This window comes from Solea senegalensis, linkage group LG2 (assembly GCF_019176455.1).
Source record: "Solea senegalensis isolate Sse05_10M linkage group LG2, IFAPA_SoseM_1, whole genome shotgun sequence".
NCBI lineage: Eukaryota > Metazoa > Chordata > Actinopteri > Pleuronectiformes > Soleidae > Solea > Solea senegalensis.
The window spans coordinates 2249684-2277674 of NC_058022.1; the positions used below are offsets into that span (position 1 = coordinate 2249684).

The 27991-nt window shown below is 39.8% G+C and overlaps 1 protein-coding gene across 1 annotated transcript; it reads left to right on the plus strand.

Annotated features, from left to right (window-relative positions):
* Positions 1-2333: 2333 nt before the first annotated feature.
* Positions 2334-27991, plus strand: LOC122763674. The gene is made up of 22 exons (XM_044018344.1): positions 2334-2787; positions 4169-4370; positions 5216-5384; positions 6250-6412; positions 6981-7040; positions 7530-7656; positions 7748-7887; positions 8541-8681; positions 8960-9124; positions 9268-9465; positions 10478-10705; positions 18027-18101; positions 18210-18429; positions 19434-19623; positions 19923-20070; positions 20218-20283; positions 20777-20891; positions 22066-22214; positions 22359-22487; positions 23425-23589; positions 26549-26679; positions 27025-27991. The coding sequence occupies exons 1-22, from the start codon at positions 2718-2720 to the stop codon at positions 27301-27303; spliced, it is 3330 nt and encodes a 1109-aa protein (XP_043874279.1). The 5' UTR covers positions 2334-2717; the 3' UTR covers positions 27304-27991.

The following is a 27991-nucleotide window of genomic DNA, read 5'->3' on the forward strand; positions in this document are numbered from 1 at the left end:
ATACCGAGTATTGTATCATCTCGTCCCAGATACAAACACAACTGCTTTTAATTACACTCCTGTCGTATTTGTGTCCCAGAAAATCAGTCGTACAACTCACTGATTCATTTTTATTCGTCCGCCAAACACTAGGGGTTAAAAAAAAACAATTATCGAGTATCGTTTTTTTTAACTGATGTCACAAAGAAACATTAAACTTTTTGTGGATTAGCATAAAAAATAAATGAAATCAATTAACATTTCCACCCACTAGATGGTTTCAAGTGCTTGTGATATCGCCATATATTGTGATTATATCCTCACTCTTTTTCATTAGCGGGTATTGCTAACAACGGCTAGCCCAACTTCTCTCTGGAGCACCGTGAACTCCCAGCTCCGACTTACGAGGAAAGTGGAACGCAGCTCTCAATCGCTAGTTTCAGGTTGATACAGCACGACGTTACGGTAACTCGACTGATCTCTAAGATCACAGGAATGTGCATACGCTCCTTTTTTAATGTCGTAATACTCAGTAAATCCGATCCGATCAAAAGTTATTTTTCTTTTTTTAAGCACAAATGGAGAACAATTTCCCAGAAATGTTTCTTGAAAATCAATGTTTGGCACCGTAATTAGCTTTTGATGTCACTTCACATTGTGTGACATCGATACACAGTGAATCTTGTGTGGTTCGTGTAGGGTTAGGGACACATTTTGTCTGGTCTTCAAAAAAAAAGGCTTTTTGAGGGTTACGACTTGGTTAGGGTTATGGTTAAGGGTTAAGTGTTAAGGTTAGGCACTTAGTTGTTAGGGTTAAGGTAAGGGTAAGGGGCTCGAAAATGCATTATGTCTATAATGTGTCCTCACTATGATATGAAAGCCAGTTTGTGTAGGGTAAGGTTAAGGTAAGGGGTTAGGGAATGCATTAGCACCAGTATGTGTGTGTTTGCGTGTGGATGTGAGTGGCTCATGTATTTATGTCCTTGTGAGGACATTTTGTCTGGTTCTCACAACTTTAAAGGGCTTTTTGGGGGTTTTGAGTTGGTTTTAGGGTTAGGGTTCGGGACCAGGATTAGGCACTTTGAGGAATGCATTATGTCTATGCCGTGTCCTCACGATGCTACAAAGACACATTTGCATGTGTGTATTTGTTACTATCCAGCTGTCACCGTCATTTGTGATGCACACAAGGTTACGTGGCCTATTTATTTCAACCAAACCTGCATCTGAGCTGCACAGTGCTGCATTGATTGGTAGATAAAACAAAGGTTGGTGATTGGGTGGAAAGGTCAGTGGAAGTAGCACAAAAGAGATAAGAGTGAATGGAAAACACCCAGTGTGTCTTGAGAATAAGCAGCGGGTAAGTGCTTTCAGCTAATTTAAGACCAATTTAAACTTCAATCATTGATTGTGATGTGTGTGATGAACAGAAAATGTGTCACTTGATTTTGTCCTGACTCGTTCTTTTATACAGATTATCGTATGTATATAAATTATTTATTTATAGATCGTGTGACCCAGCTCACAATATACATACCAACTATAACTTTATCCACCATTCTTACTGTCGCTTTACTGTAACACATGATGTTATTTTGTACAGAAGAGGATTAGGATTAGGGCACATAAAAAAAAGTCAGAATGCTGACTTTAATTCCAAATTTGACTAAAGAAAATCTGAATTGTGAGTTTAATCTCACAATTTTGATTAAAGAAGTCAGAATTCTAGGTTTAATCTCTTTATTACATTGGGCCCTAATCTTCTTTTGTAATTTCAAAAAGGTAATAATCCAGGTATTTTTTAAATGAATTAATCCCACCATGTAATTTGTGATAAATCTCAAGTAAAAAGCTGAAAATAAATTAAGCAAATTTATTTTTATGTCAATATTACATTTTCAGTACATGTGTATATATATATATGTGTGTATATATATATCTATATAGACACATATATATTTTTTTTTTCTATTTCTTTTCTAAGTATCTATTTATTTAAAAAAATAATAATACAGTGGTAGTTTGGGTTTTTTGAAGTCTCCACAGACAAAGAATCTTTCATGCTCATGTCAATTCTTATGGGAAATTTGGAATTTCCTACAAATCTTTGAGAGAAATGACATCGTAACCCTGAGAAAATTCCAAACAAAGGCCAGGGTTGTGTATAAAAATGAATGCAGTCTTAAAGTAAAGTCCAGAATCTAGGATGGAAGTAGTAGTTAACCACCAGGGGGCAATAAAATCATTTTGTTTGTTTCACAGGCTGGAAACTGAAGTTTGTAAACCGCTCACTCTCCCACACCAAAACCCATAGAGAAAACCTTGTGTGGTCACTTTGTGTCATTTAAGTAAATCTGAACCGAGCTTTTAAAACACCAAAGTCAAAAAATAACACATTTGGACTTCATGAAGGCGGCAGCAGGGGATCAACAACTCCTGTTTCTACTCAGTCAAGGTTGTTGAATGTTGAAATAATGTTGTCTAATGTGGAGACCGCTGACCTTAAACCTTTAAAATATTTGGTGGAGTCTCCTGGGACTGGACTTGGAGTGTTTCTTTATTTCCTTGTGAAAGGAAGTTTGTATTTACCACTTCTCTTTCTTTTCTGTAACCTGTTTGCATCACTGCCTCAGCTCAGAGTATTTAGTAAGTGAGTGAGTGAGTGAGTGACTGAGTGAGTGTGAGAACATGAGGAGTTCACTGAAATGTAAACCTTTTCACGTCCACTCAGGAGAACCATGTCCTGGTCCACTCTGCTGTGCTCACTGAGCGCTCTGCTGTGTCTGAGGTTCAAGTCCATGGCTCACAGTGAGTATCCCCATCCTCTAAACCGGGTCCAGCTTTTACATTGTTTAATCAACCACTTTAATCAGTAACTTGTCATTTACTCATTGAAATTAAACCTGTTTTTAACATTTAAAGCTGCTGTTGCAGTCGTTGCTGACAGAGGTGAATGAACGCTGTTGTGTTGGTTCAGTTTGTTCAATAGTGAAGTGAAAGTGAACACGTGATGCAGCGTTTTTGCAACATCAACATATAACGTTTCCTGTTAACCAGTGGGTTAAAAAAAACACTTTTTTACACCAAGAACCAACTGAGAAAATACTCATCTCTTCACAAACTGGTATAGTGACATTAGATGAAGATGGAGAGAGAGATAAGGTGACTTGAATTATTATTTAATGTATTATTATTAGTTTTTTTTCTACATATGCTGATCAAAATTCCTATTTAAAAACGCATAAACTTACATCTGGGGACCCAAAAACAATCACCTGCGATCCATCTGTGGGTCTTGACCCAGGCTTTGGGAACCACTGGTACAAACACTATATGGTATAATGTATAAAGTAACATTTTTATGACTTTTAAACAAGTACCAAAAAAACGTAATGAGTAACAATCGGCTGATAAATAAAGGTAAATATCGACCCAATTGATTAATATAAACAATTGCTAAAAGACCAAAATCTAGGACTTGAATAATCAAAGAAAACAATCCAGCGTTTCAATGACAATGAAAATTAAAATAAGTTACAACCCTAATATGAATATGTTTAATAACTATTTCATTATTTTTGAACACAAATGAGTGACAAATATCAAAGCTCTCCTTTATCCTCTCTTTCTTATAAGATCCAAAAAAACCTGTCAAAAAATGATGATTTTATTGCTGCGGTGCACATGTTACTCAACTTCCTGTGGTTAAAAATACGTCAAACGTTGACTTTAAGAACTCTGTGGTCTTTTGAGGCTCCAGGAAGTTTCCCACCTAGTGAGGTTATGTTAACATCAGTGTTCAGAGGAAATGAGTGAGGATGATGTTATCAGACGCTGAGGTATTGTTCTTCTGCAGAAACAATCGTCACAACATGTCACCAAAATGGGGCCAAAAACAAAAAAAAAGATGACGATGATGATGTTGAATCTTTGAAATGATAACATTCTGTTTTCTGCTCAAAGGTAAGATGAAGAACTTTACTGTGAAAGAGGAGAAAAGAACCCAAAACATGTGTTTTTATTCAAAAATCCCCCCAAAAAACCAGGATTATCAAACTGGCTGATAATCCATTTTATTATGATTAAACCTTTATTTATTTATAGAAGTAGATATAGTCGTTCCTTCACTTGTATCTACATGACTGTCTGGTCTGGTCTGGTCTGGTTTCCTGTGCACTGTCCCGTTCAGGCCACAGGGTGGAGCCAGATACCTACCGTGTGACCGTCGGCCATCTCTTCCTGCTGAGTTGTCCCTTTGCCCCAAACGTGACGTGGAGCAGAGCGCGGACGCCGGACGTGAGTCTGCCCAGAGGAGTGGAGGTCAGAGACGGGTTACTGGGCTTTCTGCCTGTACAGGCGTCACATGACGGGACGTACACCTGCGAGAGAAGGTACACAAAACACAAAACACCTGGTTTATCAGCGTTGTCAAGGAGTTTGATTGAGTAGAGCTTAAAATTGCTGTTGTTATTTATAGATTCATTTTACATGAAACATTTCTTGTTTTTATCATGAACTAAGTGATTCTATACCAAAACAAACACCTTTAAAGTCTAACTAACTCCCTAAATGACTTCTTTTCCCCATGTGTACATGTGTATCGAGTCATGTTATTTGTAAATCCTCACAGTTGAGTTTAAAGTTTTGAATTTATCTGTGTATCTACTGCCCTCTCTGGTTAAACACCCACTACTACGCTCACATTTGGTCATTGGCTATTTTAGTCCATGCTTGGTTCACGCTTACATCACTCTCTTGTCCAATCAGCGCAAGGCTCATTGTCCAAGACTCCTCCCCCTTTTTTAAACGCAGGGACTGTTGCTCTGCCGTCTTTCTCTCTCCACATTGTTGTGTGAGCAGCACCTTTGTCTGACAGCTTAAACTCAGTGTCAGATTTCATGACCAGACCACGCCCCCTAACCACTCTGCACTCTTTCTCCCTCCTCCTCCAACTTAACGAGTCTAGCGTTAAGTTGCTAGTTGCCGGCACAACAAAGCACAAATGGAGTTATGGATCTTTCAGGCGGAACTTTGCCTTTTTCTCTTATAGAGCTCCCCCTGCAGTTTTGGAGTACATATTTTTACGACACTACAGTAAACATCTAACCATCCATGGTCTACCTCGCTGTCCTCACTGTTGTAAATACAAACCGTCTCTGAAGATGTTAAATTACGGTAAAATGCCAGCAAAAATGGTTAGAAGCAGCTCTGTTGCTTTTTATCTCCTGCTCTACAGGGGCAAGGCTGGATTATTGGCGATGAAGTTCAGGGTGTTGGTGTCCACTAGAGCTTGTCCTGATCCACTGGAGAAAAGAACCGCCCGCCGGGGAGTCAGTGAACTACTTCCCTGCAAACAAAAAGAGATCTTCAGACTGAATAAGACAACAATCGTACGATGGATGAAGGTATCTATGTAAAAAAGTGCTGTTTTTTTCCACATCGTTTGCATATTTTGACCTGATCTGCTCTGGAAACCCGACTTATCAACAGGTGTAAAAGTGTGGCTACTTCCTGTCAAGGCTAATGTTGTACAACAGTTAAGATGTAAGATAACATAAGAAAACTTGTATTTTATTTCATGAGAATAACTTCTGAAATGATATAACAAAACTGTGTGTTATGTTTTACAAGCATAACCACTGTTATGCATAACCAAAGGTTTGTACAGGAAGTCGTAAGTAAGGAGAAGTCAATCGCTCTTATTTTGAAGGCCATGGTGAAAGGAAGTGATGAGCCCCCCTGCGTAGCTTTGGAGTTTTAGCGGTATAGTATAGGTTACACAACTAAAACAAGTCTTTGGGTTTCCGGTACAGATCTGTAAGTGAATAAGATTTATTACACCTTTCAAGCTAAGTTAATAGATTTGAGTCAAGATTTGAGTCAAAAATGCAAGTTTATTTGTCAACTCTTTATAACATACTGTATAAAAGGTTTCATGTCAACATTAAAGACATTCAATGTGTGTCACAAGTTACAGGATTATCACATTTATGGAGATATTAACTATAGTGCTTGAATTAGGTCAAAATACACATAGAAACATCATAAACTGAATTAAATCAGCAAATGTTCATCAAAAATTGTTCACTAAAAGTTCCCACAGTGAAGCAAAACCAAGCAGCAACACTGCCCTCTATTGTTCAAATCAGAAACATGTGACAGGTTGAATCTGCTGCTGGTGTTTGAAGCAAATACCTGCTATATTTATTTATTTTTTTGTCACTTTCATCAAAAATGAACACATGAAAATTGTCATGTGTCTGTGTGAAGGACTGCCGCCCCGTGAAGGTCATCCACACGGATGAGAATGGCAACGCGCGGCTTCCCTCGCTCACTGAAAAGGATTCTGGGAAATATACCTGCCTAGTGGATGTCAGCGTGGACGGCAGGACGTACACTGCCGCGCGAAGCATCCATCTAACTGTAAACAATGGTACGTGTCGTCACTTTAAATTAACGCTTTAGTGCCAAATGCTTTTTTTTTTCACTTCATTTGAAAAAAACACAGCAGCATTTCCTGTTGTCAGTAGGTGGCGCTGCAGTTGCTGTAAGTCAGTGTTAGCACATCAAACTCTTTAGGCCTGGATTTTAATCAAATATGTCACATTTGACATTTGAGGCAGATTGAACAATAATCATTGGAGCTACATTCAATACTGAAGAAATTGCCAGTTTCCAGTAGGTGATGCTGTTGCCATAAGTCAATATTTACACTTTGCTTTTAGTGTGGATTTGAATTTAAACATGTCAAGTTTGAGGCAGATTGAACCACAAATTAGACAATCTGACCAAATTTGGATTATGACAACTTCTGAGTGTTTCTTGGCGAAAAAACAGTCGCTATTCTGTGAAACCTTTGGTGACTTTTACTGTTGTAGGTCTTGACACTGCACAAAACATAAAATGACCTCCCAGAGTTCTTGCTAGTTTGGCTGTTCCTCTAAACACAGTGAGGCATTATCCCACTGACTCATTTTATTTTACTCTGATTATGTCTTTAGATACAATTCTTTCAGTGCCGGTGATTGTGAACCCTCAAGAGAAAGTCGTGGTCCAAGTGGGTGAGTAACATGGAACCAGTCCCAATTTGTTTATCGGGGATTATTTTCAAGATTCTTGCTTCGTCCGTCTCCGTGTATGAATGCGCCTTGGGGCCACATGGCGGTGTAGTGGTTTGCCTTGCAGCAAACAGACCCGGGTTTTTGTGACGTGCTCAGAACAAGGGCTTTTCTTCAAATCTTTTTCAAAAGGTGCCCTGTAAAAGATGGCATCGTTTCAGGAAATATCTCCGTCCACACGGAAACGACTCAAAACAAGCTTTGGTCTTTCCAGACTGACTTCAGTTACTTTTCATGGACAGTAGGTTTTCGGAAAATAATACCTAATACACGTCTCTGTGTGGATTGATCGCCTCTCCGTTAGGGTGTAGCCCACTTTACGCCCTGTGTCTGCTGGGATTGGCACCAGCAGCCCAACAACCACGTCTTAAAATACCGTCCTTTTAAAACTTCATTTGTAAATAGCTGCTTTGTTTCTTATTTTCACTTCAGGTAAGAGCGTCGAGCTAAAGTGTAAAGCCTTTATCGGCTTCAGTGAGGTCCAGGGAATTCTCATGTACTGGACTGTGGATGGGAAATTAATTGATGACTACAAGGAACTCAGTGAGTCCTGGAAATAGTGAGTTTTCTGTTTCCCGTTGCAATAAATCGACCAACACATTCATTACCTCGCTGATTTGACTCATACATTTTGTCCTTTTGTCTTTCAGTTCTCACGAAGCAGGCCGGGTGTTCAACGAGTCCACGCTGTCCATCCCTAAAGTCCTTCCTTTGTTCCTGAACGTCCCCATTGTTTGCCACATAATGAGTTCAACTGGCAACAAAAATGTCTCAATGCTGCTCCAAGAAGGTCATTAGACTACGTCTTTGATTTTTTACGAGGAAACTCCAATTTCCCACATCATCAGTGTTTAAATATTTACAGATACACACTGGAAGGGGAGTGCATATAAATACGGACTCCAAAATCGATCGTCATGAATCAGCTTTAGAAATACTTGAGGAGAAACGTGTGGCAACAGTTTTCTTTGTAAATGCTGAGTTTGCTGCATGTGGGAAAACAAAAAGCCTCCACATCTTCCACCGTCGACTAAAAACACGTTCGACTCTACCTCGACTAAGACGATGACGACAAAAATCAAAAACAAAAACAAAGTGACCAAAGTCCATAGCTCATGAAGACACGGGACTGCTGTTCTAAAGCTGCTTTGTTTTGTAACTTTATGTCACTTCAGTTAATCTGAGCAACGTATTTCAAATGTAGAAGTCACAAAATGACACATTAGAACTGACTGATGGAGTCTGCAGTCCTGTGTGCCTGTGATGTAAAATCACTGCTTTTCTCTATGGAGTTTGGTGCAGGGAACATGTGGTTTCTAAAGTTACACAGAGCGCTATTACACGGCAAATGTATTCCTAAGAAATCATATGCTTGAGCAGGCATCATTTTCTAGGTCTTTAATGTCTTGTGTTTGAAATTAAAGTGTTTCCTCTCCTCTCCAGATGACCACACTGTCTTCTACATCAGTGTTGCTTTCTGCCTCACTACTTTCCTGGCCTTGCTGACCCTTGCTGCGGTCAATCTCTTCAAAGTCAATGTCGTGTTGGCCTGCAGGAAGCTGCGTCGACATTTCTCTGAACCAGGTCAGTGTTTATCTTTGAGCGCTGCATTTCTACAGAACCCGCCCAAAGTTTATTTAGCTGGAAGTGTTTAGTTGTCATTAATATGAACTGGGTTTTGTGCACATCTGACAATCAAGCCTGACAATGTCCATCTGGACTTCTTTCTTTGCTTACTTTAACCACAAAACAGCCAGACGTTGAAATGTAAACAGTTAAAAACACATTTAGAAAGACTCATATATTTAATTCAACTCACAAATGGTAAAAGCTTCACAGAGACACTGCTCTTCTCTCTGCAGCGCCAGATGGGAAGCTCTACGACGGCTACGTGAGCTTCCTTCATCCCGACACCCCGAGTTCTGCTGAGGCGGCAAACTTTGCTCTGCAGATCTTACCTGAGGAGCTGGAGGCCAAACATGGCTACTCCCTGTACATCAGAGGACGGGACGACCTCCCCGGTGAAGGTCAGGAACAGACACTCACCTGTTTTTTAGTAAAGTAGTAGTTTTCTTACCCACTTGACAGATTAAAGCATGTTATTGTAAGACGATCAGAAGACGATAACCCTGCAGGCAGCTCAGTTTCTTTGTTTCTGAACATTCTACAGCCTTTCATGATGCCGTTGCCGCGACAATGCGCCAGTGCCGCAGACTGATAATCGTACTCTCACAGTCCTCCACTGATGGGAGCACAGCGGAGACATCACACTTACACGCCGACCAAAACCGGCAGGTCTACGAACAGAAAATCGGCATTTACGACGCTCTCACGCAGAACGACCTCCGAGTGATTCTGGTGGAAATTGGTGAGTCACATGTCTCGAGCAGATCTAATAATGATTTGGTTTTTAATCTGGATAACCTTCCGCCCAGATTAACAACATAGACAAAGACCTGTCACAGACAGATAGAGCTTTACCTGCTTATAGCTATTGCCATCGATTCAATCTGAATTTGTTCAGTGGCACTGAACCATGTTACATTCAAATTAACGCCTAATCCATAATCTGGATCAGGTCTGGATGAAATGTATACTGAGTATCTGATCCTGCATACAAGTACCAAATGTAATTCAAATCAAGTTTTGTGATGCCATCACCGGGTAGACTCTTACCAAAACTTAAATGCGTGATCACAAAAAAGTCCAATTGAAGCGTCAAAAACTGTGGACAGGAGACGCTAACAGGTGGACAAACTTACAGATAAACCCACGGGTAATGAAAACAAAAACAATTCTGATACTGCATGAACACTACATGAATTCAGGCCGATTTTCAAGCAAATTCGGTCGTGACGGTCCAGATTATGGACGTCTGGGACGCTCCGCAACACCCCCAACGAAAAGTCTAGCATGTTCGAATTTTCTCCATTTCCCGATGTCTCCTACGACGTTGCTCCTGGACGCTGACCAAGAGGATAACAGAGTGCTCCGAGTGCTCCGTAACATGAAGGACAGACAGGCCATAATGTCCTCTTCGTGACACCCAAGAACGGGTCCACAATCTGCAAGAATAAGTGTCACTGTGATTGATAATCTGACATGCTGACCAAAAATATTGCGTAGTCTCGGCAGTGCTGTCGCTAAATACAAAAGACTCCACTGTTGGATATTTCGATTTTAGACATTTCCTCAGATAAACGCATGTGTTCAGGATTTTTAAGTCTTCTTTAACCGATCTGCAGTTCGGCATTGTTGGCTTTGATTCTTGTGTTTGACGTCACCTGTGGCTCATGGAAACGTTTATTGACGCAACTCTTTCACTTATCATCACTTATATCTGTTGCTTCCCTTCAAATTGACTCTAACTCTTGTACCAGATGGCGCGGGGGATTACAGCCGCCTGCCAGAGTCTCTTCGTTACATTAAGAGGAAACAAGGAACTTTGAAGTGGACGAAAGACTTTCTTGGCACCAACAAACTCACCAAATTGTACTCCAGCAGAAGGTTCTGGAATAATCTGAGGTACCAGATGCCCTCCGTGCCTGCAAGAAGAAACCATCCACAACAGACAGTGTTAGTGAAAGCTTCCTGTTTGGCATCTGAATGATGTAGCTGCTGACGTGAAACTGCAGTCAGTAATTATTTCCAATGGATTTCCACCTGTGTGCAATTAGTTGGGAAAGACATTTGCTGGATTCTTGTTTTGGAACATACTGCACTGTTTGCATTACAGCTCCATTGTGTGAGTTTGGATGTTTCTACTAGACTTTCTTTTTCTCTTTTTAAAATCTACATTCACGCCTTTAAGAACATTTCTTCGTTGGAGCAATTTTAGTGTTTTATGTTAATTCTCTTTTGCAAACTATTGGTAGTTTGCCAACAAGTGAAAACCAGAGACTTTTCTTGTACAAGTTGTTGAGATTGCAACCAGCGTTGTGTCTGTTTGTTAAAATATTGAGCTAAAGATTTAGTTAGGCTGATTTAACTTATTTTAAATGTAAATACTTTGATAAAAACACAAATAAACTGGTTTTCCAATTTTCACTTTGGAACAACTGTCATTATCGTTTGCTGCATCAAACGACTGGAACTTATTACAATAAAACCCTGAAACTGGACACTTGTAAATGTTTTACCACAATTTGACACCGTTTTGAAGTTTCTACAGACTTCATTTACGTGTGTGTTACTATTTTAATGCGTTTGTTTTCTTCCTCTTCCACCCTCACCCCTACAAACGTGTATAATGAGAACTTGTTTGTAATGTTTTGCGTGGACAAGGACAGACTTGACAGAAATGAATTAGTGCACCTTGTATTATTCAAAAATACATGTAAAATCAGTTTGCTAGGTCTTCACACGTACCAGAACTAAGTTAAAACAAGCTAGTTCACCTATAAAGATATTAATACTGATATTTTTACTGCCTGGAACAGCAATTTCAGGTAAATGATTTATAGGCTACTTGAAAGAAGTTCACTGAGATAATGTTACAGCCGCTGTCCCAAATCAAATCAACTTATTTTAGCTAACGTCCTTTCTGTTAGCTCTGTTAGCATTCGTCTCCCTACGTCACCTCTTGAATTCACTTGGTGAGCACAGCATGTATTGTGTGTTCCATATACGTCAGGAGTCCGAACGAGGGAGCAACGTCACCTCAGAGTTCACTACGTTCCAGTTGAGAAATCAGGAAAAAAAACACGAATGCTAGTCGCTGTTAGCATCACCGTGGACAGATAGAAATTAAACAGAGCTATGCATACGACTGACTCGTGTGAAATGAACGAGACAGAAGAGCAATCAACAGTGAAAGTAGCAGAGTTCTTTTTGTTGTTGTTGTTTTTTACAATTTTGACAGCCATTTTGGAATCCTAAATCAGGATTAGGTTGCGAGGACTTTGACCAGAGGTGGAAAGAGTACTGAAAATATGCTACTCAAGTACAAGTACCACATTTTACTTAAGTACAAGTAAACGTACTGGACTAAAAGAAAATTAGATTGTTTAAAATTGACTTTGTTTGTTTGTTTTTGTTGTGTGTTTTTTTGACAAAGTTGGGGTTCTTTCTTGTGAGGGGACACAAATCTCACACGAATTGTTTTTAATTAAAGGCAAACCTTTACAAATGAAAGTGCTAACAGATTAAACTATGTCTGGTCATGCAGGAAGTACGGAATGATTCTGTGAACAAACCCGATTCAGTTTTACACAGAAAACAACTGCTTTACAAGTCATACAAAACCGAGAAGAGCTAGAACTGTATCATGGAAAAGCACCGTTATTTTACACTTTTTAACAAAACCATTACACAAACACCAGCTTTAACACAAATAAGGTCTCAGTCACTCCTTCATAGCATTTATGTTGATTGTTTTGGCATTTTGTGCTTTCTAATCTCTTGGGTTTTATCCTGTGGTCATTTTCATATCCTTTGAAGTCATGTGATCTAATCTGTTCAGTGTGGGTTGCTGAACATAACATTTTGCAAAGTTAGTTTTGATATATATATTTGTTTTGATTTTTTGGTGGGGATTTCCATGATCAAGTTATCAAAGGTTCTTTTTTTGTCTTATTTTAGGACAGTTGGTTATAAAACATGACACAAAAAACTTTCTCTTTGGGTTTATATGTAAAAATCTTCAATGTTGTGAATATAAGCACATTTGCTGAAAAAAAAAACATTTCCTGTTCAGCCTTACAGAGAGAGAGGATTTTATCTTAGCATATTTTTTTTTCTCTCATAAAACTTCACATGTCCTCCTGTACCTGTTCAACAACATTTTTAACATTTTAATTTGTTTCAGAACGTGGAGCCACATAAGCGTGAGCGTTACCTGCTCATAGCTATTGCCATCGAATCAATCTGAATTTGTTCAATGGCACTGAACCATGTTATATTCAAATTAATGCCTAAACCATAATCTGGATCAGGTCTGGATGAGTTATACTGAGTGTCTGATCCTGCATACAAGTACCACATTTCATTCAAATCAAGTTTTGTGATGCCATGAGTGGGTAGACTCTTACCAAAACGTACACGGGTGATCACAAAAAGTCAGAGTGAAGCGTCAAAAACTGTGGACAGGAGACGCTAACAGGTGGACAAACTTACAGATAAACCCACGGCAATGAAAACGAAAAGAATTCTGATATAAACTTAGATTATGCAGATATATGAAAAAAAGGAAAATTGCATTTCCTCCTTATGGAGAAGATAAGACTCCATTTCTGAGAAAGCTCTGATAGAGGAACGTCCAGCGCATCACTGTTGTTGGTTTTTAACGAACTGGAAAGTTGCCGTTTTATTGACAGAAAATGTCCACCCATGTTTTGAGACTCTGGGGTCACCAGTTCAAGATTCAGTACCCTGCTACTTCTTTATGTTACAGCAACATTATCCCATAATTTCCTCTTGCTTGGTGGTTCCTACAATAAAGTAAAGTCAGAGTGACAGCGTTTACTGGAACCTTGTTTCAAGGGAGGAGACTCAATCAACATGATTTAATTACTGTTGTTTTTGTTTCCAAAGAAAAACCTGAAACGCACGAAAACACTGTAGGCTTGTGAACAAAACATTCACAAATTGAGATCATGTGTGTTACGACCAGGCTAAAGGGGTAAAAAAAAGATGTTTTACGGTTAAACAAAGATATTTATTAATTAGAATACCAAATTGCTTCAATTAACAACGGGAAACAAAGGGCGAGAGGATGCTCAATAAATAAATAGAACAAAAGGAACCTGGAGCCAAAATTAAATTAAAAAAACGCACTAACTATACTGCTCCCTAAAAACCAAAATACACATGAGAACAGCATGTGGGATACAGAAAAGTCAGAGTGCAAAACAGTGTTTTTCCCCGTCTAAACTCTGCCTCTGCCCTGTCAGTCACGTAACACCAGATAACACATATGCTTCTTCCTGTTACCAACGAGGCCTCAGTTACACACAAAAGAGATGAGCACTCGCACATAGTTGCATCCTGGGGACAACACACAACTGCAAACCCAAATCGGCAGAGCCCGTAAAACTGTCGCCAGAGCTTCAAACTCATTCTGGGTCAAATTTATAAATTCCAACGAACAAAGAATAAAATAAGAAAGTTGATACTTTAGCATAATTGTGTTATGAAAATGAAAAAAAACACGGTATAAAAAATACACACATACAAGTTAAAATATTAAAATAAAAATTCACCTGTCCTCGTCAATCCCCTTCTCCTCACCATCGTTCACCTGTCCTCACCATTCACCTGTCCTCATCGTTCACCTGTCCTCATCATTTACCTGTCCTCAACATTCACCTGTCGTCACCATTGTTCACCTGTCCTCATCATTTACCTGTCCTCAACATTCACCTGTCCTCACCATCGTTCACCTGTCCTCATCATTGACCTGTCCTCATCGTTCACCTGTCCTCACCATGTCCTCACCATTGTTCACCTGTCCTCATCATTCACCTGTCCTCACCATCGCTCACCTGTCCACATGTCCACCATTCACCTGTCCTCACCATCGCTCACCTGTCCCCACCATCGTTCACCTGTCCTCACCATCGTTCACCTGTCCTCATGATTCACCTGTCCTCACCATCGTTCACCTGTCCACACACGTCAGTGTTTCAGAAAGTTTCCCGTCACGGTTCTATGGACAAACACTTAGTGACGACCAGTCCACTTTAAATGAGAGTGGACTGATTTCCACAGCTTTGTAATGAATGAATAAATGAATGAAATATTCAAGCTACATTACCACAAACGCCTTCCCAAATATTACATAATGGCTCATAATGATTTCTCCAGAATTTTTTTAAGCCATTATCTTGGATCGTTACAGGAAGTCCAATTATCTATTAACACACACACACACACACACACAGACCCACACACACGCCCTGTGGAAAGTATAAATGGATCATGATCAGTGGTAGAACTGGAGAAGAGAAGAGAAGAGAAGAGAAGAGAAGAGAAGAGAAGAGAAGAGAAGAGAACTCTGCCGTTTCCTGTGAGTAAAAAACCAAACTTCTTCTACTACTAATAATAATCTTTATTTTTATAGAACATGTCATGCAAAGATACAACTCGGGGTCATTTACACAGTCAATTGAAATGCAAACAATCAAAATTGGGCTGAATATACTGTATGTAATCATTATAATTATATAGCACTTTTCAAGTCAACTATGAAACGACGGCTCTAACGTAGTAAAACTCAAACCTCTTCTCTTCTTTTTTCAATTAAGTGTTTTGTAATTTCATGATGATTTATGTCGTGTGTCATGACAGACACTCCCACATGAGTGTCATCATCACACAGAAGGAGGGAGACGGTGATAAATAAAACTCTCTTTGTGTCTCTTTCAGTCTCATAGAAGAAGACAGAGGACAACAACACAGAGAGTCCACAGACTGTCCACACACTCACACTCTTCTAAGGTAAACATCTGCACGTTTATTTTATATATTTCACTGCGCTGTGTTTACAGTTGACGGTGATATGTAATACTGTTACTGCGTTCCCAGTCAGTGTCAGTGAAAAGTGGGTGAATGGAGTACGGAGTGCCCGTTCTCCCCTCGTCCATAGAAGGAGTGTTTGTCTGTTGCTGTTACTAAGTCATCAAACACTAGATTATAAAGAAATTCAGTGAATAAATCCACATTAAAATGACCAAAGTGATTTAAACTTCCAGCTATGCTGTTATTATGTTATTACGCTGTTCCTGCAGGACAGAAATGTGGCAAAAAGTCAGAGGAAATTTAACTCGTTGTTATTGGATATTTTCTTTTTCTTGTTTGACAATAAAACTGAACGAACTACGGACAAGAGATGCAAAAATAGTTATAAACTCTACGTACAGCACGTCACTTTAATTACCCAAGACGAAGCTTCTGATAAATTCACACACAAACTCATTGGTTTGTGTGTGTGTGCAAATATAAGAAATTCTAAGGTATACACTCAAATTATTTTTCTTAAAGGTACAGTGTGTAAGATTTAGAACAAGAGCATTTTAATAAATGTAAGAGTATTTGGTGGATTTCTAGTCAGGGCTGTTTTTGTGTTATTACCTTGATGGGAAAAGAGTTCAGTTTATCTTTGATCAGTGTGTCACGTAACATGCACTTTTCAGTCATATTAGGCCGAGCTTTATGTACCAGATAAGATCAACACCATCTGTAACTGCACGCTTGTGCAGCCGCCGCTGCATTTTTGTCACTGATAACTGACGAATGTGTCTCTTCCACAGCATAATTCATCCCCAGTGATAATGCGATGAGCTATTTCCGCTGCTACTGCTATTTGTTTACCACTCTGTCTCCCGTCTTCTTTCTTATGTACTCTTGTCTGCCAAATATAAAAAGGGGTTAATCTGTGATAGTGTGTCTTTATGAAGGAGTATTAGGGCTAGCCAAAAAAAAAAAAAAAGATTAATTTAGAAAATATCAAAGTACTATAGTCGATGGCCATGGCTGCCTCTACAGACACGTCGATTAAGCGGTACTTCAGAACCGGCTATAATAATAAAGAAATTCTCTCTCTTTTGGCTCATAAACACGGTGTGGTGATTAGTATTAGGACGCTGAAGAGACTGTGTCGGAAACTTGGTTTGTTCAGGACGATAAACCATAAAGAATTTTTATTTTTTCCAGATTTGAATTAAATGATATCATTAAAACCATACAAACTTGGAGGAGGTGGCTGCATTCATACAATATGAAATAGCTGGAACTGGGCAGAGCGCGGGGCAATGTCAATAAGGAATAGGCTTTACGTTATTCATATGACACAAAATCAGTTACGAATACAATTTCAGAAAATCACCTTCACACGCCCGGCCGGCTGCTGTCACGGTCAGGTTTTTTTTTTTCCTTGTGCCAGATTTTTTTGTTTAATACTCCTTGTGCCAGATTTTTTTTTTTTCATAGTTTAATACTCCTTTAATAATACCTTTTTTACTCCTACTCCTTCTTATGTCTTTGTAGGAGGGAGACAGACTACAGAAGGTTTTGTGAAGATGACTCTCAGGTCTCTAGTAGATGTGAAACAGAGCATCCTGTTTTTGTTGAAATATTACTGCATTACTAGCTGTCAGTCACATCGTGAACATGTCCCTAATACACACTTTGCCTTATAGAAATCAAGGTTATTATTGTTATTGTTGTTTATTTGCTCAATCCTATTTCACCTCCTGTTGCGTCTACCCCTTGGCTTTACCTGAAGCTAACATTGGTTAGCATGTTTTGCAGCTATTCTAACACAAGAAAATTACTTGTTTGCTGTGTTTTGGACGTACCAGAAAAGCTAGGTCACACTGCGTTCCATAGAGAGCCACATCGCATTTCAGCATGTGCTTCCATTCAATCCCATGTCACCCCTTGCCCCTATCACGTAGCTTTACCCTAAGTTAACATTGGCTAGCATGTTTTGTAGCTAATGTAACACAACAGAACTTGTTTGCAGGCTCTCGTACGTAGCATAAGGGCCTGGGTCATAACTTAACACATTCTGTAGAAAGCTATGACGCATTTCAACATGGGCGCATCACTCGTGGTGCCATTCAATCCCATATCCCCCTTGCCTTTAGGACTTAGATCTACTTGAAGCAAATGTTGGTTAGCATGCTATGTAGCTAAGCTTTTTTTTTTTGCAGTCTTTGGCACTTACTATAATGGCTGCATCATACTTGAGAGCTGTGTTGAATTTCAACATGCAAGTACTTGTACCTTGTGGTTACATTTATACTCAAACTTTTTTTGAGCACAGAGGCTTCAGATTTTCTGAAAACAGATTTGAATGAAATAGCATCATTCAGTATGAGGTTGTTTATTGTTTGTTGTTTATTTCCCCGTGAGGGACAATAAAGCTCTGAACTGTGGTGGGTGTTATGTTCCTGTAGGTCACACATAATACACAATAATAATTCTCTGTTTCTCCCAAGATGATTGATAATTTACATCTTCTCCTCTTGATCTTTGTGGTGATTCCTATATATGCATTTTCAGGTAATGTAAACATCAAATAACTAACACAACTGTACAGTACAATATTTTAACAATGTACTTATCATTATCATCATCCCTCATAAGTATTATCTTCTTGCTCACTTTCAGAGCCCCAGTGTAAGAACAAAGATCTCGAGTATCGACTTCTTGAAGGTGAATCGTTTGTGTCTCTTGCTCTGCTTGAGAAATATCTCGAAAATAAAGGGCTCACATGGCACAATAATAACGTGACGATCGAGTCCGACGAGACGGAGAGGATACATTGCAATGGCACGCTGTTTTTTTTCTTAAACGCTACCACCAAGGACTCTGGCATATACACTGCCCGGTAAGAGAAGGCTTACATTCTGATGACTTTTACTGACATATGTTATTAAATCAGTCCATAAGTTAAAACTGCAGCGCATTACTTTTAAATATCAGCATTGTCATTGTGATGGACCGGCAACCTAGCCACGGTTTTCCCCGCCATTCAGCTGGGATTGGCACCAGTGACCGTGTGGAGGATTAAGCGGTAGAGGATGGATGGATGGATTAAGGTGATGGACAGGTTAACAGATGAGGTCTGGCAAGAGTCCATGTGGATGTTTACAGATGATATTGTAATCTGTAGTGAGAGTAGGAGACAGGTGGGAGAGAGTGTGGTGAGGTGGTGAGTTACGCACTGGAGAGAAGGAGAATGAAGGTGAGTACGAGCAAGATGGTGGGCATGTGGTACCGTGAAGATGCAAGGAGTAGACGGAGAGGAGTACCCGGGTTCAGCCATCCAAAGCAATGGACACAGCCCAAGCGAGGTGGAGAAGACAGTGCAGACAGGGTGGAGCGGGTGGAGACGAGTATCAGGTCTACAAGACGCTAGCGAGATCTGCTATGATGTATGGCTTGGCGACAGGAGGCGCTGGAGCTAATATTTTCCGTTGTGAGTGACCAGAATGAATATGATTATAAATTAGCATATTCCAGGGACAGCTCAGGTAAAAAAAAAAGTAAGAGAGTAAAGGTTGAGATGGTTTGGTCACTTGCAGAGGTGTTATAGTGATTCTGTTGGACAAAAGATGGAGCTGCCAGGCAGGAGGAAAAACAGGAAGACCACAGAGAAGGTTCATGGATGTTGTGAAGTTGGTGTAACAGAAGTGGACACAAGGGAGAGGACAAGATGGAGGCAGATGATCCACTGTAGCAACCCCTAAAGGGAGAAGCTAAAAGAAGAAGATTGTCAGTTCCCATTTTCAAATGAGAAAGTCAGATACAAGACACTTGTAGTTATGAGTGTGAACAATGTGGCTGTAACTGTTAATTTAACCTCACTGTGTGGGACTGTTTCTCCTCTAGGCGCGTGTACCCCTCAGGAAACTGCTGCAACTATAATCTGAACCTTACAGTCCTCAAAGTGAGTCAGAGGGCTGACCCCGAGATTCTTTTTGGAGAACTTGACCTGCCCGGGTTGAACAAAAGGGTTTCTTGTCCAATTCCTGTCACAACAACATGTAAAAGGCTTGGAGGAAATCTCACCTGGTACAAGGTATGACCTGTTGTGATTACAGTCAGTGATGCCAATGGATTGTGGTACTAAGCAGCACAAAGTGACTCCTGATTCAACTCTTGAGTTTCCACAGTTTTAAACCTGTATCCTTTCAAGGCAAGCTTTCATTCCAGCGATGAAATTTCACTTGTCAGTATTGGAAATATTTCCCCCAGACCGATAGATAGATAGATAGATTGATAGAATTATATTTACCCACTATTATTTCAGTCCTAATACAGTCAGACAGACGATTCAGTGACTGGCTGTGGTGTTTAATTACTTTGCCTCTTCTGCAGGACTTCAATCTTCTTGGTGTGCATGAAAATCCCATGTGGATTCTAAACACCACCAAAGATCATGAGGGTATCTACACCTGCATCTGCACCTGGTCCCACAATCACAAGGTTTATAACTCATCAGGCTCCAGGAAGCTCATCGTTAGTGGTGAGAGAGCTTTTTCCTGGTTTTCTATACAGCTATTTCAGAAAGAAATCTTGCACTTGTGTTTGTAGTGAATGTAAATGTTGTGGCTCTGGCAACGGACAAGAGTAGAGAGAACTCATCATTCTCATGATTTATTGTTGTTTTCAGAACCAAATATTTACGATGACGTAGTGGAAATCATCTCACCATCAAACGAGCAGTTTGCTGATGAAGGTAAGATAACCACCCAAGATACATGGATGCAGGTACTGCCACAAATACAACAAATACCTTCTGTGTTGGGTACCTGATCACCCAAGTATGTTCCCATTAAATTTTGTTAAGAATCTACCAACTTATGATGTCACGAAGGGTATCACATTTTCAAGAAATCCCCATCCCCATAATCATATCTCAATAAGTCAAAACTCATCAAATTTTAACTAAATTTGGAATGTTTGTGCAGGATCAGACGCTCTACCATCAGACTATGTTTCATCCAGAAAGTTCAGATGTGTATATCTCAGTGACATCTTAACAGAGTGAAGGATGAATTGTGTCATGTTTATGTAAGATGTTAATTGCTATAAGCAGGCAAAGTTCTATACCAATCCACAAGGTTATTCTGCCTTGGTGGAGGTCTGTGCTCTCATGCGCTTTCTCTTCAGAATCACAAAAATATCTCAGTGAATTATTCTGACCTGAATTGTCATTTTTTTCCCACCAGGTTCTGAGCTCCAGCTGAACTGCACCGTTAGGTGCGGGACTAATATGAAAAAGGGCTGTTTTGCTCGATGGCAGATTGATGGCGACATGGATGGCTACGAGCAAACTGAAACCCTGTAAGACGACGTGAAATGCACAAAATGTCTCAAAAATCATTGGATATACAATTCATATGAAATATAATAGAAAACTAGAGTTTAGATTTGTTTTCATATGATGTGAGTTTACTTGAAATAATATTAAAAAAGAATCACCAAAAACATGATATGAACAATGATATCTTTATCATATTTTGTGCCAACCCTTTTAGTTCATAAGCTAATTCATTTAGTAAGTAAAAAAAATAAGTTAGATTCTTGTTTTACGCCATAAATTAAACCAAAAATATTTCTTGATATTCCATATTTATAGGCCCAATGTGTGCACGTGTGACATCTAATGGTGAGAAAGCAGACTCCTTCATTCAATCCATCCTTTCCCAAGCACATCAGGGAACTACAGTGGCCTTCACATCCCAGAAAAGATGTTAACGCTGCTGTACAGAACAGTCTAATTTAGAATGACTGGTGCTCATAATGCTAACATTTCACAACAGAAATGCTAGCATAGTTAGTTGCTAACATTACATGTATAATTTTAAGCTTAGCTTTTGCTGAGTAAGATAAACGTAATTGTGATAAATGTCTGAGGGAGAATTGTAATGAATGAGTTTTTAACCAGGCCAAGCGTGCTAATGCTATTACTTTGGTCGTGGGATGTTAACATTAACTGAAGTATGTTAATATCCCACGACTGAAGTAAACACAAATTTTCCCTCAAACTTGTGTCTTTTTTTTTTAGCAAATGTTAAGATTGAAATGATAAGTATATGCTGTTAGGGCAGCTAACCACCAATTTTGAGTCATTTTAGAGTTATTAATCAAGCTAGGCAAGCTAATGCTACTATTTTGGTCATGGCATGTTGAGTAAACCCAACTTCTTCTGTGTTGTTGTTGTTTTTTTTAGCAACTGTTTTATCAATTAAAATCGTACATGTGATGTTAGCAACAGGGGTGTGTCGCAATTTTAATTTCACCAACAAGCTATCTTTGTACAATCTTGTGTGACAAATCAACAAATCTTGAATCTTGAGAGTAAAATGAAGAGGGATTTGAGTCTGTCCCGTGGATTATGCTGAAATGTCACCGTGTACATACTGTTGCTTTACATTTGTGCATTTCTTTGCTGCTGAAGTGAAACCTTTAGCTCTTTGTGATCAACGTTAATCGACTAAACTCTCTTTTTGGTTAGAAACATTGAGGAACCTTCAAAGGCCACCACCACCACTGCGGTCCTGACCATCAAGCAAGTGTCTTCGTGGGATTTTCAGACTAAATTGAAATGCACTGGGTGGAATATTTACTCAATAAAATCAGTCTTTTTACAGCTCAAGCGGAGAGGTCAGTGACCGGAGGAGTTTCAAAATGTAGCCCCTGAAACTATACTTGTTGGCTGTAATAAATAAAGCTTGTCAACAATATGAAAAATGCTAAATAAAATAAAATATATACCCACACACAGCTTTGTTTGTGCTTGTTTTCCAGGGTCGATAATTTGCCTGGTCATCACAGCAGTGTTTGGCTCTGTGCTTGCTGTGTGGCTGGTTAAGTGCATTTTTATCGACATTGCACTCTTGTTCAGACCCTGCCTCCGTCCGTTCAATCGCAAAAAAGGTAAGGATGAGAGGGTTTTATGTTCATTTTTTTTAACTCATGGTGTCTGGTGACAACATTTAGAATGTTTTTTTTTCAATTTAATTGTATTTTATAGCACCATGGTTCAAAAGCTCTGGTACACAATCTTCCTCTGGTCCATCCATGTGTTGCTATTACTAAATCATCAAACACTAAATTACAAAAAAGACACCAACATGAAAACAAATCTTGGCTACCAAGTTTTGCACAAGAAAAATAATGTAAACCCATGGTTATCAAACTGTGGTACGAGTACCACCAGTGGTACGTGAGCTTCCTCTGGTGGTACTTGGAGGAAAATCAGAAATACCGTTCTACTGCATATACCAGGGTACAGCATGTGATCAGAGTGGAGCTGAGGAATTTTGACCGGAGTGCGTAGATTATGAAAACAAATTTACAACTTTATTTTTAAGGTCCAGCATGTTAAATGTCATTGGAATTATTTCCATTTGACAGAAACTGAAGATAAAACTATTTGATTTTCTATTCAGTGTACAATCACCTTATTGTATGGATTTCCCCTGAATGAGCCTTTTACATTTATGTCAGGAGCCCACAATGGACAAACTAAACATTTTTTGAGTTCTGATGCTAAATGAAGGCGACAAAGATTCTCCGACACACTTGGAAGGGAATGGAGAGCAGAAGGAATTTTTACACACTGTACCTTTACAGTTTGATGGCAAAATAGATTCAATAGTTGATAAAAATGTAAATTTGTTTTTGAAAATTTAAATTTGGAATATTTGGGAGTACGGTATGAATTTAGTATTTAGGAATAGTAAAAATGGTACCAGTCCCAACTGTTCCACTGTGTTTTGGCACCCTTCCCTTTGGGTACCAGAGTGAAAGTGGAAAATACACCACTTCTAAACTGTGACATCAACAGCTTCCTGTAACTTGTGTTTCACAGATGTGAAGTTTTTTGATGCCTACGTGGTCTACCAGACACAGCACATGGACAAGGAAGCTGAGGACACACTCGGGCGCTTTGTCATGCAGATTTTACCGTCTGTTCTGGAGGACAAGTGCGGATATCGACTCTTCATCCAAGGGAGAGACGACATTCCTGGACAAGGTCTGAGTTTCACTTGTTTATTTGAAGTTGTGCATGTACGGGAATGCTGGACAACAGACTTGGATAAAACCACAGCTTTATACTTGTGGGATACATTGGCGACGCCAACACGATTGCTGACGTCAACAATTGGTGATGCCAACACATCTGGTCACACGCTCATTAGTTTGGCATTCAGCAGTCATGCAGTGACGTCTCCAAACTTTTTTTGCTTGGCAATTTCTAACACACTAGAACTGTGGGAATCAGGTCCCTCAATGTTCTTCTCTCTCAAATCAAAGCCTATCTTTGCAATTCCACTGACTCAATCTCTATATATGTGGCTGACAGTTTGTTATTGATAGATTTGAGCCCACTGAATTCAATAGTTGTGACTCCTTTGAGGCGGGAATGCACTTGTGATTTTTTGTGTGACCTAGCCCTGTTTTTGAGGTGTGGTTGTATGAGGTATTGACTTTTTGTATGAGTCAGTACTTTATACAACCACGGGCTGATCTCCCAAGTTCTGGATATATCATGTGTATTCCTGGCTCACTGAAACCAATGTCAGTGTACGGGTGCCAGCAGTGACACAAGGAAAACCACTTGCTCTTCAAAGGTCAAGCAACTCTGAACTATTCCTTAATGCATTTAGTGGGTTTAGAAAGTCACAAAGCTGAGGTGGATATGCAATAGGGATGTGCGATACCACTAGATGTCCTACTTGTGTATCTGAAAATGATGACTTTTACAATGAAAACTTGTGAATGTGATTATGAAAAATGTATTTTATACCTCTATATGAGAATTAAACAAGCAGCCAAATATCAGACTTTGTTTTCTCTTTAATCAGAGCAATTAAAGACAATCTGTGCAAATCAACAAGTCAACTGAAAATATGTGCAAATCACATTTAAAAAAAAAATTCTCAAAAAAAGAGAATATAAGAACAGCTGCTCTGACTTCAATATAATTCTTTTTGGACCAGACAGAGTGGTCTTCAGATTATAACTTGACAGAATTTGAACTTGAACAACAACAAAGGTCACATTCTACGTTGTCTCTTATTTCCCATTTATATGTTTTTGTTAAGAAACAACAGAATGTTGACATGATCCCCCTTCAGTCTGTTTCTTCTCTGGCTCACTAACTCTCCTGCCTTGGATAATATCCTCTCTGAGGGTACAGATGAACAGTGATTCTGAGGTACTTAGCTGCAAGTCTGCTTAGGGACGGGAAGGTTTGTTTGTGGCCTTTCCACCAAAGTAATGGGTCCTGGTCCCTTGGAACTGGCTTTTCCTCCATGTAGCGACGCATTTCAATAAGCGCATCGGTACCTGTTGTGTGGTGCTGTTGGACTGCCAAAATCTGAGTGTCAAAATCGGCCCATATCCCTTTTTTCACTTGGGCAGAGTTGGAAGTAGGTGCAGGACTCCCTGTTGAGGCAGAGCTTGGCCCAGGTGCAGAGGCAGAGCTTGGCCCAGGTGATGAGGCAGCTGCCTGTGGGGCTGCAGAAAACAACTCTGAGGTTAGCTGATAAGTTTCCTGCATTTCAGTGAGGAGTCACTTTTTCATGTTTTCTACATTGTCTTTGTCACGGAATGCTAGGTTTCTAAACCTGACATCCAGGAAAGTGCTTGCAGCAAGACTGTGGCAGGTTTCAATCCCACAGAATCTGCGTTGAATTTGCAGCTGTGCTGAAAGAGAGCTACCTTGATGCTCAGTGGCTGCAGCTGCTCTGTGAAGTAGTGATACAAGGGGGATTACTTTTGACACATACTTTTCTGCTGAAAACTCTCGTCACCTCTTCAAAGGGTCTCAAGGCCTCAACAGTTAGGTGGATCATGGAGAACTCTTCATCATTTAAGCACAGGGAGCTCTGTGCCTCTCTAACAGAAGCACATTAACAGATAACAAATTATCTGCTTGCCAAGCAACGTAATTTCATTGCCGGTTTTCACTGCTGTGTTTTCTGTGCAATGAAAATAAAAGGAAGTCTAAGTCTAAGTCTATGTAGAACCTTGTTTCCACTGATTGGATCAGTTTTTGATCTGCAACCTTCAGTTGTTTTTGGATCTGCTTCAGCTTCTCTGTAGCTTTTGCACTATGGCAGAAAAAGGAGACTATGCTGCTGCATTTTGTCAAGAGCTGAACAACTTCATGGACTGCTTTTATCCCATCTTTTACCAGTAGGTGTAAGGTGAGAACAATGCAAGGGTAGTGCTTCCACCCAGCCTTGTGAACTGCAGAAACCATCTTAGCACCGTTGTCTGTAACAACTGCTATCACCTTCTGAGTTATGGCCCACTCATCTGTTATTCTTTTCAGCTCTAGACTGATGTTGTCTGCTGTGTGCTGACCAGGGAAACTAAACGTTTCCAGAACAAACAATGAAATGAAATGACAAGATACGGTTAAAATATGCTTCTGTGGTCCTCGAAGTCCACATATCTGTTGAGAGAACCACACTGTGTGCACGTTGCAGAGCTGCCTTTACTTTCTCTTTACAGCTATTGTACGAGTCTGTAATTGTGCCTTCCATCATACGTTTGCGGCTTGGGATTCTGTAGTGTGGATCAAGAGTCTTAACAAATGCGTTATTTAAGTTATTAGATGTTATAGATATGGCTATAAAATGTGTTGTTACGTCATGCTAAAACTTGCTCTTGCCGTCATATTTATAGGGATTTGCAGATAGTTTTGGACAGCCCGTGGCCAAGTGGAAAGGGAACTTGACTTGTAACCAGAAGGTCACTGGTTCAAATCCCCACCCAGCCAAAAAGGGCTGGGGTACCCCTGAGCAAAGTACCCAACCCCCCAATGCTCCCCGGGCGCCACTTAGTGTGGCAGCCCACTGCTCCTAATTCTAGGATGGGTCAAAATGCAGAGGAATACTTTCCCTAAGGGGATTAATAAAAATAACTAACTAATAGTTTGCATAAGTGTTCACATAAACCGTTCTTTCTGTCTGACCCAACAGACCGTATGGAACTGGTTGACAACAACATGAAACAGAGTAGAAGACTGATCATCCTCATCTCCCCGGGTTCAGGATCTGGGTCCGAGACCACAGACCATCAGTCAGCAGCAGCAGAAGGGTTTGACTGGCAGGTAGGAATCACAGAAATATAGATGTAAGCCAGTCAGTGTCTTCAGGCTGTACCAATGTTTAAATTAAAATGTTTTATTCTTCTCTGCGGAAGGGAAATGGGCTTGCAACTGGAGGTTTGTCGGTTCAAGTAACCTCCAGGCCAAAGGGCTGGGGTACCCCTGAGCAGGGTACCCAATCACCCTTTCCTCATTGTTAATTGGACACCATAAATTGAGGAAAGGGGTGTCCCAAGTGCTTGTCCCATGCATTTAGATTTAACTTTAGATTTAGATTTAGATGTAATTTAAGCTTGAGATAGTCAATTACTATTCATTTTGTGAATAAAAATGTTATTGATTTTCCAGGCAGGTCTCTATCACGCACTGGTCCAGAGAGAGATGAGTGTGATTCTGATTCAGTTGGGCGACACCGGGACCCAAGGATACAAACACCTTCCCATCACCTTGCAGCATTTGATCAACAAGAGCGCCCCTCTGAGGTGGCCAGAGGGTTCGTGGGATGCTGCGTCGCGGAACTCTCGCTTCTGGAAGAAAGTGCGATACCTGATGCCCGCCATTCCGTCCAAGAAATATCCACAGGCTGCGAATGAACCACGGATCTATCAGAATGTTTGTGAAATGTAAGCACTCACTGTAACTCCTCTGTCCTAATGTTGTCCTTTTGGACATTTGGACGCCTTACTATACTATGACTTTTTTGTCTCATTTTGGACATCTTACTATACTATGACTTTTTCTGTCTCATTTTGGATGTATTTCTAGACTATGACTTTTTTGTGACTTTTTGGACATCTTACTGTACTATGACATTTTGGACGCCTTACTATACGATGACTTTTTGTGAAAAGACAAATTGTTTTAGTTAAGATTTGTGTGTATATGTTTAAAATAACATGCAGAAAATACAGTGTTATTTAAAATACAAAAAAAAATGTGAAGTAGTCGTTTTGTGACGCACACATTTTTGTGCGATTGAACGATTGATTTTGTGATTTGGATCACGTTTGTTTGCTATCTTTAAAAAGTGGGCCCCCATGTGGAAAGTTTGGGAAACACTGGTCATTAAAAAGGTGCATGGTTGCAAGTGGAGGTCTCAGTTAGGCTCCACCCACCACTCTTCCAAATATGGTTACTTCTGGTTTCAGACAATTCATGTCGTGGTGGATCGAAACATAATTCTGTCTTAATTTCTGAGCCTCTGGATTACCACTGTCTCCAACTTGGACTGATTTAAGATGATGTCTGATTGTGAAATGGATGTATTTGTAATGTTGTTGTGAACAAAAGTGTATTTATTTATTTCAGATGTATG